At 49.2% G+C, this 17,255-nt stretch overlaps 1 protein-coding gene across 7 annotated transcripts in view; it reads left to right on the forward strand.

The window, feature by feature from the left end:
• Positions 1-17,255, forward strand: part of CRTC1 (CREB regulated transcription coactivator 1) — a 49,551-nt gene that overhangs the window by 15,239 nt on the left and 17,057 nt on the right. For all 7 annotated transcript variants that reach the window (XM_083594574.1, XM_083594575.1, XM_083594576.1 and 4 more), the window contains exons 2-6: positions 12,395-12,511; positions 15,050-15,187; positions 15,959-16,020; positions 16,595-16,689; positions 17,058-17,143. In XM_083594574.1, coding sequence (XP_083450700.1) covers positions 12,395-12,511; positions 15,050-15,187; positions 15,959-16,020; positions 16,595-16,689; positions 17,058-17,143 — 498 coding nt within the window. The remainder of the gene's footprint in view (positions 1-12,394; positions 12,512-15,049; positions 15,188-15,958; positions 16,021-16,594; positions 16,690-17,057; positions 17,144-17,255) is intronic.

A 17,255-nucleotide genomic window follows, 5' to 3' on the forward strand; every position in this document is an offset into this window, starting at 1 on the left:
GGAAAAGATTCCCCACCCTAATCTAAAGTTCTGTTTAGCATTCAAAAAAGTACATGTGAAAAGGATCTAGGGGTCTTGGTGGACCACCAGCTTAACATGAGTCCACAGGGTGATGCAGCAGCAAAAAAAGTGAATGCTATTCTAGGCTGCATCAGCAGAAGTATAGCGTCCTGATCAAAGGAAGAAATAGTGCTGCTCTATTCTGCCTTGGTCAGACCACACCTAGAATACTGTGTTAAGTTCTGGACACTACAATTTAAGAAAGATGTTGACAAGCTGGAAGGTGTGCAGAGGAGGGGGACTGAGATGATCAAGGGTCTGGAAACCAATGGTTAAGGGAACTGGGTATGTTGAGCCTGGAGAAGGGGAGACTGAGAGGAGATATGATAGCCATCTTCAAATATCTAAAGGGCTGTCACATGGGAGATGGAGCCAGCTTGTTTTCTCCTGCTCTGGAAGGTAGGACCTGAACCAATGAATTCAGGTTACAAGAAAGGAGATTCTGACTAAACATCAGGAAGAACTTTCTGATAGTGAGAGGTGTTAGAGCAGAACAGACTCCCTGTGTGTTTCCCTGGATGGTCCTGGCAAAGAGACATCCCAGGCAGCGAGTATCTTCCCTAAGCCTGAATAATCTCCTCTTGATACCAAAACCAAGAATGGCTATTGCAGGCTGGCACTAATAAGCCACAACACCCAGACAGGAAGTGATAGACTGGTAAAGTGGATTGGGGTGAAGGTCTTCCAGAAGCCAGGCACCTTTTTCTATCTCCAGTAGTTACTGGCGAGTTGCTTTGCTGTGAGGAAATCTGGGGTGGGGAGGAGGAGGAGGAGGTAGAGCCAATTGCTAGTAAGGATTTGTTAGCAAAGGTTTTCTCCTTTGTTTTGTTTCTGTGATACGCTGATTGCTTTAATTTTGATCGCAAGCCCACCCTGGGAAATGAAGAACTGAAAGGCGGGTATTAGGTGTTTTAAAACACACTAAGATGAGTAGGCTCTAGGGGTGTTGTATCCAGCGTTAGTCTTCTTCAGAGTAGATCCTTTGGAATTTAATTGGCGTGATTAACCGAGGCCCATTAATTTCAGTAGGCCTACTCAGAGTACAACTTAGTGGTTCCCTTGTGATTGGAGCGTCATGGCTTGTAAGCAGTCGGGGTGAGAGGAAGAGCTGATTTCACTCAGAAATAGCATGCCTCATCGTCCTCACCAGCCTTGCCAGACTGGGCAGAACCTCCCTGCTCCAGTGCTGCCTGTCCCACCCACCCAGTTTCTGCCCTGCCTCTTCAGGTGTGAGCCATGTGCAAACCTCCTCTGTTCTCATGGGTTGCGCCGTCAGCTGTGTCAAACATTCAGGGCTTTGTGTGTGGTGGAGGAGAGCGCAATCAACAATGGCTGTGCTCTGTCTCCACGGTCAGAGATATTAATGCTTCTGAATGCCTGCTGCTGGAAGCCACAGGAGAAGAAAGTGTGTCTCTTGTGCTCAGGTCCTACTTGTGGGTTCCCCATAATTGGCATCTGGTCAGCCACTGTGGGAACAGGATGCTGGACTCTATGGGCCACTGGCCTGATCCAGCAGATGCTCTATCTTCTTAAGTTCTTATGTGAACGTGTTTCCTTCCTTCCCCTTCCTCAACAAATGTCCTCTTAATTGCAGATCCTTTCTATTATTATTACTGCAACTGCTACTACTAAAGAAATGGCAATTAGGAGTCACTGCTAGCCTTGGGAAATGCCATTTTGGGCCTGGAGAGAACTTTTGAATAGGGTTCGTTCCTCCCGTGGCTCAGCTGGGGCTGCCATTCATTTGCATCGGCTTGCTGGCAAACAATGGTGACTGCTTCTATATGGTGCTGAGCAATTTGCAGTCCGAAGCGCAAGTACCTAACATGATGCTGATTGGCAGCTTCTCTCCAAGTTTCTAAGCGGCTTTGGGGAATGAACGTGGTCCTGTAACAGCTTTCTAGTAAGCCTTCAAAAGTTGCTAGCCTACAGACATACTTGCTAGTTTGTTAGAGGGTGGTTTTGTGTGTATTCTGAAGATGCAATCTCCCCCCACCCCACCATCCTTGACACCTGATATATATATCTCTGCATCACTATCTATATCAGTGGACCCACCCCATTCTTTTTAATTGTAATTTGTTTTAAACTGATTTTAATATTGTCCTTTTAAATTGCTGCGGTTAAGAAATTACAACAACCAGTGGCATAGCGCCATTTGCCGGTACCTGGGGCAGGTGTGCTTGCACGTGCCCCAGATGGGGGCAGAGTGCGTTCGTCCAGCCCTTGCCCTCACTGCCGGGTGCAGAGAGTGAAGCCCACCCTCTGTGCCCCATCCAGTGCGCGAGGGCTCGCCTGGCAGGGGCTGGGGAGTGCAGAGGATTCTCTTCATACTCTGTGCTCCCCAACCTCTGCCAGTGGCAGGCAGGTGCTTGAGTGCTGGACATGGCACAGAGGGTGCTGTTTACTCTCTGCTCCCCAGGGTGCAATGGGGATCTTTTTGGGGGTGCCTGGTTCATGCTCCCCCCCATTGTGTATCCGGGGCAACGGCCTTGCTGCCACCTCCCACGCCATGCCACTAACAGCAGCAACAACAAAAACAAGTAATTTCTGTGCTGGCTACAGAGAAACAGAAATCCTTGATGGTCAGCTTTGAGATGAAAGCTAGAAGAGGCAAGTTTTTTAAAAAAAGAAAAGACTTTACCATGTGAACTGGCAGAAGTGGGGCATGCCACCCTGTCCTCCTTCCACCAACCTACTTCCATGCTGAGTGCGGAGGATCCTTCCTTCCTCCACCAGCTCCCTCGGTCGCCTGCATGGAATCACCGATCGCCTGTGGCTACCAGGCAACTCAGCCGGGTTACAAAACATCTGTGTCATCGAAGGAAAATATTAACTGTCCCCAGAGTGGACTCTTGCCATGTGCAGCTCAGAGTGTAAACTGGGTTTGTGTTCATACGGTTTATGTGAAGTCTGGGAAACTCCCCCCCCTCCACTTTGGCACAGGCAGATTGAAAGCAACGCCCACCGTGTGGGTGATGGAAATGAAACTTGAGTGGAGGTGCATCTCCGCCAAGGAGGTGAGTGCGTGTAGATACAATTGTCTGTAAAGCCAGCGGAGAACAAAATGTACTTTTAACTGTATGCAAATAGGAGCCTGGCAAGACTTACCTCATTGCAGAGCCTGCAGTTAAGTTATGGGCTGCATCAACATCCGTGTGTGTGTGTTGTTCTAGAGCTAGATTCTGTGATGCCAAGTGAGCTGACATGCAGAGGCTTTCTTCTTCTTCAAACAGTCCAGAAATAGCAAGTAACAGGTCAACTTTCTCCTAAGTGCTGTGGCTGGCTACTTTCTCCTTGATTGAATTTCTCCTCCCCATAACTCCTTGTAAATGGATCTGCAAGCACAATATTAAAGGGATATTTTGTCCTCTGCAGTTGGGTGGTGCTGAGCCAGGCCTTTTGAACTGGCGTGTGCATGTTGCTGCCTTGAAATGACTAACTCTTTCACACCACGGTGGCTAAGAACAGTGTTTTGTTGGCAACCAGGAAAGGCAGATTCATTGTTCCAGAAGCCTTATTAATTCCATTGAATCTGCCACTTTTTAATCTGCCGTCCAGGGCAGCTTGCTCAGAGCAAGAAGGCCGCTGCAGCAGCTGTTGGAATATCAATACAGTGGTACTTCGGGTTACATACGCTTCAGGTTACAGACTCCGCTAACCCAGAAATAGTACCTCGGGTTAAGAACTTTGCTTCAGGATGAGAACAGAAATCGTGCTCCGGCGGCGCGGTGGCAGCAGGAGGCCCCATTAGCTAAAGTGGTGCTTCAGGTTAAGAACAGTTTCAGGTTAAGAACAGACCTCCGGAACAAATTAAGTACTTACCCCAAGGTACCACTGTAGCTGCTGCTGCTATATATCTTTAGCATTATACATTTGCTAACGGAGAGCAGAATTAGCCTGCTGTGGTTGCTTTTATTGAAATTTGGTGGCCCCCAGATGTTTTGGACCACTGTCCGAAAATAAAGAGCTTTTCTCCCTCTCTCATACAGTGCTAGAACTTGGAGCCAGAAAAGTTGAATATTGGAAGATTCAGGACAAGCAACAGAAAGGACTTGGCACGGCGCATATCTAAGCTATGAAGCCCACTCCCACGAGATGTGGCAACAGCCATCAATTTAGATGGCATTAAAAGGGGATTACACTCATTCATGGAGGATGAAGCTGCCAGGGTCCACTAGTCACGATGGCTGTATGCTACCTCTGGGAACAAAGCAAGTTGCTGTCCAAAACAGTGTTAGAAACTCAGCTATATAAACGAGGTGCCAAATGGCACCTTAAACCTAGGTTACGGTCACCACAGCAGAATGTGTAATTTGCCATGGGGTTGGATTAGATGATCCTTGGGGTCCCTTCCAATGCTACAAGTCTATGGTTCTGTGATCTTAGCTGCCGTATTTTTTGCTCTATAAGACTCACTTTTCCCCTCCTAAAAAGTAAGGGGAAAATGTGTGTGCGTCTTACGGAGCGAATGCAGGCTGCGCAGTGAAAGCAGCAATCCCTCTTGCTGTTCTGGCTTCTGAGATTCAGAATATTTTTTTCTTGTTTTTCTCCTCCCAAAACCGGGTGCGTCTTGTGGTCTGGTGCGTCTTATAGAGCGAAAAATACGGTGCATTGCTTGACTGTAGCTTGTTCTTACAACAATTTACTTGTCCCCATATGCAAGAAGGAGAAACGTGCACAATGGAAAGGGAAATGGCATTAACTAGGGACTAAAGCAGAGGTTTTTAAACTGTGGCCTGTGAGATCCATTTGGGTGGCCTGTGGAAAGGCTGCAGCACAGTCAAATATCTCTATACCCAGCCCTGTACTTACTTTCCCTGATGTGATGATGGAGGGCTAAGGTGCCCAGCAAGGGGTTCCTGATTTGCATGGCAACACAGAAGCACAGGATGCGCTACTGTAGCTGCTCATGAGTCAGCTGTCTTGATGGACATGGTCAGGTTGGTCAGTTGCCAACCGGGCACCCAGAAATCTCCACGTAGTCGCAATTGGACTTGCACAGTAGCAAAATGTGCCTGGAACCTGGGGAGTTTCAAACACTGATTGGAACATTCCACCCACTCTGGGAGGCCACAGGTAATGAAAGGCCTAGTGGAAAAGCAATGAGAGGCAAAAAAATGAGAGGCACAAATACAAGATGGGTGACACCTGGCTTGAGAGCAGTACATGTGAAAAGGATCTAGGAGTCTTGGTTGACCACAAACTTGACATGAGCCAACAGTGTGATGCGGCAGCTAAAAAAGCCAATGCAATTCTGGGCTGCATCAATAGGAGTATAGCATCTAGATCAAGGGAAGTAATAGTGCCACTGTATTCTGCTCTGGTCAGACCTCACCTGGAGTACTGTGTCCAGTTCTGGGCACCACAGTTCAAGAAGGACACTGACAAACTGGAACGTGTCCAGAGGAGGGCAACCAAAATGGTCAAAGGCCTGGAAACGATGCCTTATGAGGAACGGCTAAGGGAGCTGGGCATGTTTAGCCTGGAGAAGAGGAGGTTAAGGGGTGATATGATAGCCATGTTCAAATATATAAAAGGATGTCACATAGAGGAGGGAGAAAGGTTGTTTTCTGCTGCTCCAGAGAAGCGGACACGGAGCATTGGATCCAAACTACAAGAAAGAAGATTCCACCTAAACATTAGGAAGAACTTCCTGACAGTAAGAGCTGTTTGACAGTGGAATTTGCTGCCAAGGAGTGTGGTGGAGTCTCCTTCTTTGGAGGTCTTTAAGCAGAGGCTTGACAACCATATGTCAGGAGTGCTCTGATGGTGTTCCTGCTTGGCAGGGGGTTGGACTCGATGGCCTTTGTGGTCTCTTCCAACTCTATGATTCTATGAAAAGCAGCTTTTTGACTGGTGCCTAAACCTGTGTAATGGGAGGTGAGCCTCCCTGGGGAGAGCATTCCATAAACAGGGAGCCACCACTGAAAGGACCCGCTCTCGTCTTGCCATCTTTGGGACTTCCGTTGGAGAGGTCATGTGATGAAGGGCCTCAGATGATGAGCGCAAGGTTCGGGTCAGTTCCTGTGGGGAGAGGCGGTCCTTGAGGTCTTGGGGTTCTGATCCACGTAATGCTTTATAGGTCAGTTAGTCCAGAAACCAAATGCATTGCCTTTTGCTTGAACTGGGACCAGGTGTGTTTTTGCAGTCACAGCTCCGTGGGGCTGAGAACAAGCTGTTCTTTTTGGGCAAACCCACTGAATTAAACAGGCTACCTTAATTGAGCTGTGTGTTTCTTATTTGAGACTCTTAATGTATGGCTCGCTAAACGGAGCGTAGCAATTTAAGTACTCGAGAGTGTATAAAGAGTTCCTGTTTTATGGTGCCTGGCTGCTTGCTCTTCCTTGATCAGTGAGGGAACAGATCAAGCAAATGTGGTGAATGGATTTATCCACCCACCCTGCATGTTACTCTCCAGAAACGAGGCATTGTTAGCAGAGTCAGATGTCTAAATTTGAGTCTCTGACTGGAACTGGAATGACATCTCCAACTGCGGACCTCAAGTTCTCAAAGCTGTATGGCTGATTGCCTAAATTTATCAGATTTATGCCCAGTTTCCAGCCAAGATAGCCTCCCAGTGGTGCAGTATAATTAGAAGGACATAGATGTGAGTTTTCTTTGCATGGTACCTTGGTGATTGGTGCTCACAGCGCTGGAGCTGCAGGTTGAGAGAACAGGCTGACGAGTGGTCTAAGATGTGAAAAAGTTCCTTTACTTGTTCTTTCACAGAGTCTTTGGGCCAGTGTTCAAAATCAGCCAGGCACATTTTGCACCTGGCTTTCGGCAACTTGCAACCAAGTGAAGCCTGACATCCCCGCCATCTGGGGATCCTTGAATTTCGACTGTTTTCACACACTAATGCCCAATCCTTTAGAATTCTGTCAGTTATATTTTATCTGCACAATCTGAATGAATTTCTGGAACCAAAATGCTTTCCCCATGCAGTCTGAGCAGCAGCAGCAGTGAACATTATAGTGAATGGTTATTGCTTTTCTTCACTTCCCTCACTGCCCTGCCCTGCTCAGAGTTATGAAGAATATTCTCACATTCTGAATGGTCCATGTCACCATGAAGAAAAATAGGTAGGAATAGGCCAATAGATGTGTGGACTGTCCCTGGATAAAGTTGATTCTTCTTCTTTCAGTTCTCAAAGTTCTTAACCGGGCTGAAGGTTGTCATCTGAACTAGTCGGTGTTTAACTAATAATCACAGTCATTTGAAAAATAAGACTTTAGAGCCGTCTGGCCCCCAAATAGCAACTAGGCATTCTGTTTCGACGACTGCAAGCTTGATTTAAGGAATCATTTGGCACCTAGCTTATATATTGGGAGTTTCTAACCCTGCTTTGGGCTGCTTCTCATTCAGCCTTCAGAGATTAGAGCAGAGAGTTTCCTGAACAGGCTCATTTCCTGGAAACGGACGCATTCACGGAGCAGGCCTGCACGTATCAGAGCCCGCCTTCCTCCTTTCTTAAGTAACGCAAGAATCCCCTTTGGCAGGCACTGTCCGTAGCCCCACTGCATAGCACCTGCGTGCAGAAGGTCCCCAGCTCCTCTCAGTGAGACCTCTCAGCCTCAGCTGCTGCCCACCAGTGCAGGCAACACTGCTTTAACGTTAGGCAAGGCCCCTTTCCTAGGGGAAAAACAAGCAACCCAGCAGATGTCAGGGTGGGAAGGGGGGACATTTCGGGGAGTTTGTTGGCAGAAAGGGGCACCTCCTTTTATTACCCCTCCCCTAAAAGGTCCTTTCCCACCTTAGCTCTCTTTGGTCACTTGGCAAGGCCGGCATCTTCCTACTCCTCCCTGGAGTGCTTCCCTGGCAGCTCTATTTATCTTACACCCATTGACTGCCAATCAGCACCAGACTGGCGATGGGCACGTCCCTCCCTCCCTCTCTCTCCTGCTCCCGCCCCCCCCGCCACTACCTGCCTGCGCGTGCTGCTTTCTGCCATCCAGCCACTACGCTTTTCCGCGAAGAACGTAAACATTCCCTCCTGTTTGCTTTCTGATTTATCAGGAGCTGTGCCCGGTTACATAACTGCATATTCATGGCTGCAGCTAAAAATAATTTAAAAAAACACCAGGAACAGAAAAAGCTATTTTTATCCCGCTCGGCAGTGGGCATCTCTTCCTTTTTGTGTGAGTGTGTGTCTCTCTCTGCATGTGCGTCGACGCTTTATTTTGGTCACTCCTTTCATCTCAGGAGTAGGCGTTTAGCTAAATTCATTTATTTCATCTGTCATGGATGCTTGAGTTGAGGTCCCTGCATTGCAAGGGGTTGGACTAGATGGCCCTTGGCATCCCTTCCAACTCTACGATAAAATGTACGCTCCACTTGATTGTGAAACAAAAAAATGCAAAATGCCACCAAGCGGTGTACAAAAAGAGTATATTGATAAAAAACAATCAGAAGCAACAATTTAAAGCATTGAAAAAAATTGAACAGGGCAATAAGCTAAAATAGATTAAAGCACACATCAATATTCGGCATATTGTCTAACCTAAATTGTTTGACTGACTGGCAGGAGTGGGAAATCTTAGGCCCTGGGGGCCAAATGTGCTGCTCCGATCCTCTCTGTATGGCCCTTGGGATTCTCACCGTCCCTCTTCTCTGTTCTCCTCAAGGGCTTTTGCCTGATCAGACTGTGTCCTCGGTCTCTGATGATGGCTCTTGGTTGCCTGGATTGAAGGGATGTATAGACGCTTTGGTCTTTTGCATGCTTGGAGTGCAGCCTCAGATGCACAGATAAGAACATGGGTAGGCAAACTAAGGCCTGGGGCCCAGATCCAGCCCAATCGCCTTATAATCCGGCCCGGGAATCAGGGTGTTTTTACATGAGTAGAATGTGCCCTTTTATTTAAAATGCATCTCTGGGTTATTTGTGGGGCATAGGAATTCATTCTTACCACCCCCCCAATATAGTCCGGCCCCCCACAAGTTCTGAGGGACAGTGGACTGGCCCCCTGCTGAAAAAGTTTGCTGACCCCTGGATAAGAGTCTCATGCATTGTTCTGTCCCCTTTTCCTCGGCCCCTGCCTGTCACTGTGATACAGCCCCTTAGATGGCACATCCCTGCTATCATCTCTCTCTGCGATAGGAGGGCCTGGGACCTTCTCTACGCCTAAGCCCCAGGCCTGAGACCTTCTCTACGCCTAAGCCTGAAGGCCTGAGATGCAGCCATTTTTTGCTGGAGCCAAGCAGACCTGTGCACACTCCATGCCTGGAAGGGCGCAGTCTGCACTCCTGTCGCAGAAGAGAGCCAGCACTGAGGTAGCGTTTGCAGTGCCAGACTAGGACCTGGGAGATGAGGGTTCAAATCTCCACTCGGCCATGCAGCTCTCTGGGTAATGATCCTCAAGGCTTCTCTCAGCCTAACCTACCTCACAGGGTTGTTGCGTGGGTCAGTGAGGAGGGGGAGGACCATGCACGCCACCTGGAGCTCCTTGGATAAAATAAGTGATATTTAAATGCAATAAATAACAACAACAGCAATAATAAGAGAGGGAGGCAGTGAATGTGCTCTGCCCCTCCCTAAGTGTTGCAGCAGAACCACCTGTAAGTAGAACCTCCTCCTCCCAAGGCAGTTTACCTCGGGGAGTTACAGGCGCTGGGCCCCAGCAAAAAGAGGATGCTTTCTTTTCTTGTGAGGCTTCCCCCCCACTTTGGCTCTTGGAAGCAGATTGCTGGAACAGGCCGGCCTGAGCCAGCAACGGGCTGCTGCTCTCATCCGCCTACAGGGTTCTCTGCGCCGCCTAGCCCTCAGCGATGGGCTGTGCGGATCGATGGGGCGGCGGGAGTCTTCTGTTTGCTCTGGGATGGGAAGGTGCGCCACGGCTGCCTCATTAGGTCCAGGGCCCGGCCTGGCAAGAGCAGCGCATCTGCTGATTGATAAAATGTTTCTGGCTCCCGGTCCGTTCCGCCTTGACTTCCAGCGGCCCGTATTGATTACATTTCATTTCTTTTTCTTTTTTAGCTAAGCTGCATTAATAATGTAAAAGCTCTTAGGACGTTTCTAGGCTCTGGGTGTAATTGGCAGGGGGCTGCTGGTCTGTGCGTGTTTGTTTTAATAGAGCTCCTGGTTATGTCTGCTTAAATGGCTTGCTTACAGATCCTGCGTAAAAATGGTCTGCTGATTTCAGCATGTTCCATATGGAAGGGCCGTCGCTCAGCTGCAGAGCGCAAGCTTTGCATGCAAATGGTCCCAGTTCAATCCCTGGCATCTTGCTAAGCAGGGCTGGTTGTTGTTGTTGTTGTTGTTGTTGTTGTTGTTGTTGTTGTTGTTGTTGTTGTTGTTGTTATCCTGCCCTTTACCCTAAAGGAGGCAGCTTACAACTCTTTCTTTCTTTCTTTCTATTATTATTTGTTAGCCTGCCCTTTACCCTTTGTTGTTTAGTTGTTGAGTCGTGTCCAACTCTGGACCAGAGCACGCCAGGCACTCCTGTCTTCCACTGCCTCCCGCAGTTTGGTCAAACTCATGCTGGTAGCTTTGAGAACACTGTCCCACCATCTCGTCCTCTGTCGTCCCCTTCTCCTTGTGCCCTCCATCTTTCCCAGCATCAGGGTCTTTTCATCATGATAATGTTACCAACTGGTCCTATTTTAAGGAGGGGAAGCAAAGCGCTTCCTAAACCTTTTGAGACTTCAGGAATGGTGTTTGTTTTTGTGTGGTTTAATTTGTGGATTAAAACCCAAGTCAAACTCAAAAAGACGCTCATATTTTCTTGATCAGATTCTGGAGCAGTGGGTAAAAAGATCCTCTTTGCATCTGTGGGGCCACAAAGCGAATATGGTAACCATTCTGTGTTCCCTGGTTGTCTGATATTCATTGGGTGGTTAGTATGTGAAATCTGTTTTGGACTACAGCTCCCATCAGCCAGCAGGGCCATGTGTCCCCAGGGCTGATGGGAACTGTAGTCTGAGACTTATGCAAGGCACCAGGAAAGACTGGCCTGTGTTATCACGACCTGTACATATTTGTGTTGCTTTCACCAGATCTGCTGCTTCTAGCTTATATTTGCGTACTGGTGTGTTGAAGCTGTCCTCATGATGTGTTTAAAAGGGGTTGTGGTATAAATCTTACTAATGTATAATATCCCCTCCCCTTCCTTTTTTGTCCAGCTAGTCAGGAACTTGGCGTCAGGATTTGGTTGTCTGGAATGGCGATGCTTCTTTCAGCATGGGCTAGTGTTTCCCAAAGTGGGCAGTACCTCCCCTGGGGGGCAGTGGGGTTATCTAGGGGGACCCTAAGAGGCAGGGGGCTCTGTGGGGTGTAAATGCCTATCAGACTTTGAAAAGCTGGAACAAGTTCATCAGTTTTGTTGAATTAATAAAATGAAATAGTTTTGATTGGATATTGAATACATGGGCAATTGATTTTGAATTTTATTGTTTACTTATCTTCCTTAGTGGGTTGTTTCCTTAGTGCAAACTGCTATTCTTAATTATGCTTTGTGTAGGGTAGGGGGTTACTGGAGATGAGTTTGTGGAGCCGAGGGGGTGGGACCCCCCCAAAAGTTGGGGAACCACGGACCCCCCCCAAAAGTTGGGGAACCACGGGAACACACTGTAAATGCCTCCTTGCTCCCGTCCTTCCTGTTCATGCCTGGGTCAGGCCAGAGGTAGATGTCTAGACCAGCACCTTCTTTCCCCTGCTCTGCGCAATTGGATGCCTTCATGCAGCCCACAAACTCAGGGACCAGAAGTCAGGACTCCCCCTCCTCTTGTTAAATGGGCATTCAGAGTCAAGCTGCCTCGGAAATGTGGCTTTTGCATAGTTTATATGCCATTTGATTGCAATAAGATGTTTACAAGATTCCAAAGCAAAGAACTGCAGTCACTTCCAGAAAGTACAGCTAGTGGGCACCTGCTATATCTCAATGGGCATCCTATTCCACAGGGCAGGAGCAGCAATACTAAAAGCCCTGCTGCAAGTTAGTATGGAGCAGGCTTCTCAGACCTTTGGAGCACACGGGAGAAGCTTTCCGGCAGTCCTCAGTGATCTACTGCTTGTGTAAGAGACAAGACAGTCTCTTAAGCAATCTGGTCTTTCAGTTGTGTAGGGTCTTGAGTATCAACACATTGAACTTGGCTCAGTAGCAGCCAGTGCGAGCAGAGCATTACAAGCAACCTAGCCCCTGCGTTCTGCGCCAGTTGCATCCTCTGAACTAATCCCAAAGGTAAATCTATTGCAGAAATCCAACTGTGAGGTTAGTTGGGTACAACCTTGCCAGGTGCTTGGGTTCCATATCTCCTCCTGGCCAGCCCAGGATTGTTCCTTCTCCATCTGGAACCTGCACAGCTTAATTAATCTTCCTCTTTCTCTGTTTTCCAGCTACAGCTACAGAAAAACCAGTATTTGCAGTTGGGCCAGACCCGTGGCCAGTACTATGGAGGATCCCTGCCAAATGTCAATCAGATTGGGAGCAGTGCTATGGACCTGCCTTTCCAGGTGAGGGTTGCCCTTTCTGCCCGACAGCATCGCCAGATATTTCTCTTAATTTCCTTTTTCCCTCCATCTAAAAAGCAGTATCCAAATGCTGCACTAAAAGGCGCTGTATACATTATTTTGTCATTCATTCATGTATGTCTATATATATGTGTGTGTGTGTGTGTGTGTGTGTATGAGAATCCTGCACCTTCCTCCAAAAGAACCCAGGACATTGTGAAGAATAAGAATAAGAATAAGAATATTTATATGCCAACCATCAGACCGGGTTGCCCCAGCCGCTCTGGGTGGCTTCCAACAAAATATCAAAACACACAAAAAAAACTCCAACATTAAAAACCTCCCTGATTGGTTCAGACACCTGTATTCAGGTCCCATAAATTGATATCAGACTGCAAAGTTGTTTTTTGGTTTTGTTTTTTTGGTGTGTGTGTGTGCATGCAAACATTACAGTGGTGCCTCGCAAGACGAAATTAATTCGTTCCGCAAGTTTTTTCTTCTTGCGAGTTTTTCGTCTTGCGAAGCACGGTTTCCCATAGGAATGCATTGAAAATCAATTAATGCGTTCCTATGGAGACCGCCTTCAGACCAGGTCCGGGGATAGTCTGACCCCAGACCTCTTCTGAAGGCTGGCGGGGGGGGGGGGGAAGGACTTTTCTCCCCACCGCCAGCCTTCAGAACAGCCTTCTGAAGGCTGGCGGTGGGAAGAAAAGCCCTTCTCCCGCCGCCAGCCTTCAGAAGAGTTCCCCCAGGGCTGCCTAGGCTGCGGATAGCAGCCTGCTGCCCCACACGAGGGGCGCTCTTAAGCAGAGCGCCCCTCGCGCGGGGCAGACATTCGCGGCTTGGGGAGCCCTGCAGGACTTCCCCTCAGGGCTCTCCAAGCTGCGGATAGCAGCCTGCTGCCCCGCGCGAGGGGCGCTCTGCTTCAGAGCGCCCCTCGCGCGGGGCAGACATTTGCAGCTTGGGGAGCCCTGCAGGACTTCCCTGCAGGGCTCCCCAAGCTGCGGATAGCAGCCTGCTGCCCCGCGCGAGGGGCAGACATTTGCAGCTTGGGGAGCCCTGCACGAGCGCCCCTCATGTGGGGCAGCAGGCTGCTATCCGCAGGGCTCCCCAAGCTGCAAATGTCTACCCCGCGCGAGGGGCGCTCTGAAGCAGAGCGCCCCTCGCGCGGGGCAGCAGGCTGCTATCCGCAGCTTGGAGAGCCCTGCGGGGAAGGCCTGCAGGGCTCCCCAAGCTGCGAATGTCTGCCCCGTGCGAGGGGCGCTCTGCTTCAGAGGGGCTTGGGGAGCCCTGCAGGACTTCCCCTCAGGGCTCTCCAAGCCCTGAAGCTCTGCTTCAGAGCGCCCCTGGCGCGGGGCAGCAGGCTGCTATCCTCAGCCTAGGCAGCCCTGGGGGAACTCTTCTGAAGGCTGGCAGCGGGAGAAGGACTTTTCTTCCCACCGCCAGCCTTCTGAATGTTGGCGGTGGGGAGGAAAACCTTCCTCCCACCGCAAGTCTTCAAGACAGGTCCGGGAACAGAGAAGCGCTGCGCACCTTCCCCTCTGTTCCCGGACCTGTCCTGAAGGCTTGCGGTGGGAGGAGGGCTTTCCTTCCCACCGCCAACATTCAGAATGCTGTTCTGAATGTTGGCGGTGGGGAGGAAAACCTTCCTCCCACCGCAAGTCTTCAGGACAGGTCCGAGAACAGAGGAGAAGCGCTGCGCGCCTTCTCCTCTGTTCCCGGACCTGTCCTGAAGGCTTGCGGTGGGAGGAGGGCTTTCCTCCCCACCACCAACATTCAGAATGCTGTTCTGAATGTTGGCGGTGGGGAGGAAAAACCCTCCTCCCACCGCAAGCCCCGGGAACAGAGGAGAAGTGCTGCGCGCCTTCTCCTCTGTTCCCGGACCTCCCACCGCAAGCCTTCAGGACAGGTCCGGGAACAGAGGAGAAGGCGCGCTGCGCTTCCCCGCTGTCCCCGGAGATTTCCCTGTGGGCTTTCGTCTTGCGAAGCAAGCCCATAGGGAAATTCGTCTTGCGAAGCCGCTAAAAAATCGGAAAACCCTTTCGTCTTGCGGGTTTTTCGTTTAGCGAGGCATTCGTCTTGCGGGGCACCACTGTACTAGTAATTCAGTTTTGAATGGCCACCTGTCCTGGATGCTTTAGCTGAAATTGCTGCATTGCAGAGGGTTGGACTAGATGACCCCTGGGGATCTCTTCCAACTCTTATGATTCTATGAATAATACCCCACAAATATTCTTGCTTGGTCTGTAGGAAATTATTAGCTACTATGCAGGAGAGAGGCCAAGCCTGTTTCTCAATTTTGAAAGACTATGTAAAAGATTTGAAAGCGGTGTGGTATCATTGAAACTGATGGACTGCAAGCGCGCCATTATTCCTATGAAGCCAGGTTAAACCGCTAACCATATGCATGAAGGCAATTTGCCACACTGGTAGAATTAGAAGAGACACCCCCCCCAAAGGGTCATCTGGTTGAATCCCCTGCAATGTTGTCACAGGGTTGTTTTCCCCGCCCTTTCAATGCCCATTTGCCTTTCTCTTTAGACTCCGTTTCAGTCATCAGGATTGGACACCAGCAGGACGACCCGGCACCATGGGCTGGTGGACAGGGTGTATCGCGACCGGAACCGCCTTGGCTCGCCCCACCGGCGCCCGCTGTCCGTGGATAAGCACGGCAGGCAGATATCCTTTGGCTCAGCATTGCGGCCTAAAGCACAGGAGGGGATGCATGTGCCTGGGAGGTGTTTAGGAAGGTGCAGCTTATCAATAGCTGCTGGGAACACACAAAAACCTGAACTGGTAACACATTTAAAATACACTGCGCACAAGGAAAGAGAGACCAGGAAGGAAGAGGAAAAAAGCAAGCTCAGGCAACAGTTCTTTAAACAATAGTTCTGAAAATGGCTATCTGTCCTAGAAACAGCCCAGGGTCAGGAGGCATCTGATGAATCTGGTCTTTCAGCAGAGGCGACTTAACGTGCCCTGCTTCCCATCTCTCCCACATTTAGGGCCCCACTAGAAGCCCCCCTTTCATTCTGAGGTGGGATGTGGTGTAGCCCTAGTTAATTTTCATCTGAAAGGCCATGAAGCCATCCGTAAGAGAAGGATGAAGCAGTGCTTTGAGATCAGCTTTAGCCAGAGGTGAAGGGAAATATCAGGTGAAAGGAAAGAAGAGGAAGCAAGGCATTGAGAGAGGGAGAGAGAGCAGAAAGCAAACACCGTCTGAACACCATTTTGTAGCTCTTCCCCATTAAGTGCAGTGGGTTTCTTTGCAAAACTGGGGGCTTGGTGAAGTAGGCATTTTCTCTTGCCCTGTGCTGACCAAACACCATGTGGTGTCTGTGTAAATATATGACGCCCAACAAGGCCTGTCGAACACTTAAAACTTTTATTGCTGAAACTTTCCCAAGAAGCTCTGGATACCTTCCCTTCTTCCTTGACTGCCCGACTCACGTGGACAGCTGTCCGTATGGTACCGTCTATCTGTCGCCTCCTTCAGACACAAGCTGGAGGAGGTACGTAAGTGCTGATTTTTGAACTCAGGGTATTCCGTTTGCAAAATGTCCCGTTAATCCTCCTCCTGTCTAGCACGGTCCTGCTTTAAAAACTGCAATTCTTTGTCAGGACAGGGGTGGGCAGGTGGGGAGAGAGAACTGCAGACAGGGAGCCTCCTGGATCAGGCCACTCGCCCATTGAGTCCAGCATCCTCAACCACAGGCCCCAGTAGGAAACTGACAAGCAGGACCTGAGCTCAAGTTCACACTCTCTCCTCTGGTGGGTTCCAGCAACTGATGTTCAGAAAACACCAGTTAGGGATGCTGGCGTTGCAAGATCCTGCTCTGAGCTCCCTTCATCAAATTTCTGCCCAGCTGCTCCTTGTATATCTCCAACCACAGAGAGCCCACAAGGCAGCCACTGTCCTGTTGTCGAACAACTCCTTTCATTAGGAAGTTCCCCCTAACATTTAGCCAAAATCCAGACAGACGTCAAGCTACTTGGCTAGTGATTTCCCGCACTCCTTTTCAAAACCGGGTGGGAGGTTGGCCACTTTCCAGCTCTGATAGTTTTTGTCTGCCCTTTCTCAACCAGGACCAATTCAGATTCTGCCCTGCACCAGAGTACGATGACTCCCACTCAGGCGGAGCCTTTCTTAGCTGGGTCACAGGACATGCAGCAAAAAAGAGGTGAAGTATAATACAGTATATCTGTTTTATCACTGAACATGGGAGGGAGGCGGAAAGGGCTTTTAATGAATAGTCTGAAACTTCAAAAAAAATCCATAAATTACACAATGCAACTTACAACCACAGAAATAAGGTTGGTCCTAAAAATACACATATCGAAAGTCAGGTCAGTACACATAAAGGACCTTTTTTTAGGAAAAAGGAAGAACAAGGGAAAGCAACAAATATGCATAGACTTTCAATTTGTTGTTTGTTAAAAAAATGCAGTTTAGTTTTACCTGCTTGGGTCCAACGGAGTCTCGTTTTCAGGGCACCTTTTGCTGATCCTTAATGAGATTTCCCCCCACCTTTAAATTGATTTCTTGTAGTCTTACTGTTGGCCGTCCCAGGCATGGAGGAAGACACAGCGGATACGGAGAAGAACCTCTCGAAGCAAGGGTGGGAAGCTAAGAAGGTAAAGGCGCTGATTCTGCCCCCGTGTGACATGTTGCGCAGCTGCATAAACTTGTTCCAACCCCTGGGGAAAGTTGGGTTTGCTTCTAAGGCTTACCGTATTCTTTGCTCTA

This window comes from Podarcis filfolensis, assembly GCF_964270895.1.
Source record: "Podarcis filfolensis genome assembly, chromosome: 18".
Taxonomy (NCBI): domain Eukaryota; kingdom Metazoa; phylum Chordata; class Lepidosauria; order Squamata; family Lacertidae; genus Podarcis; species Podarcis filfolensis.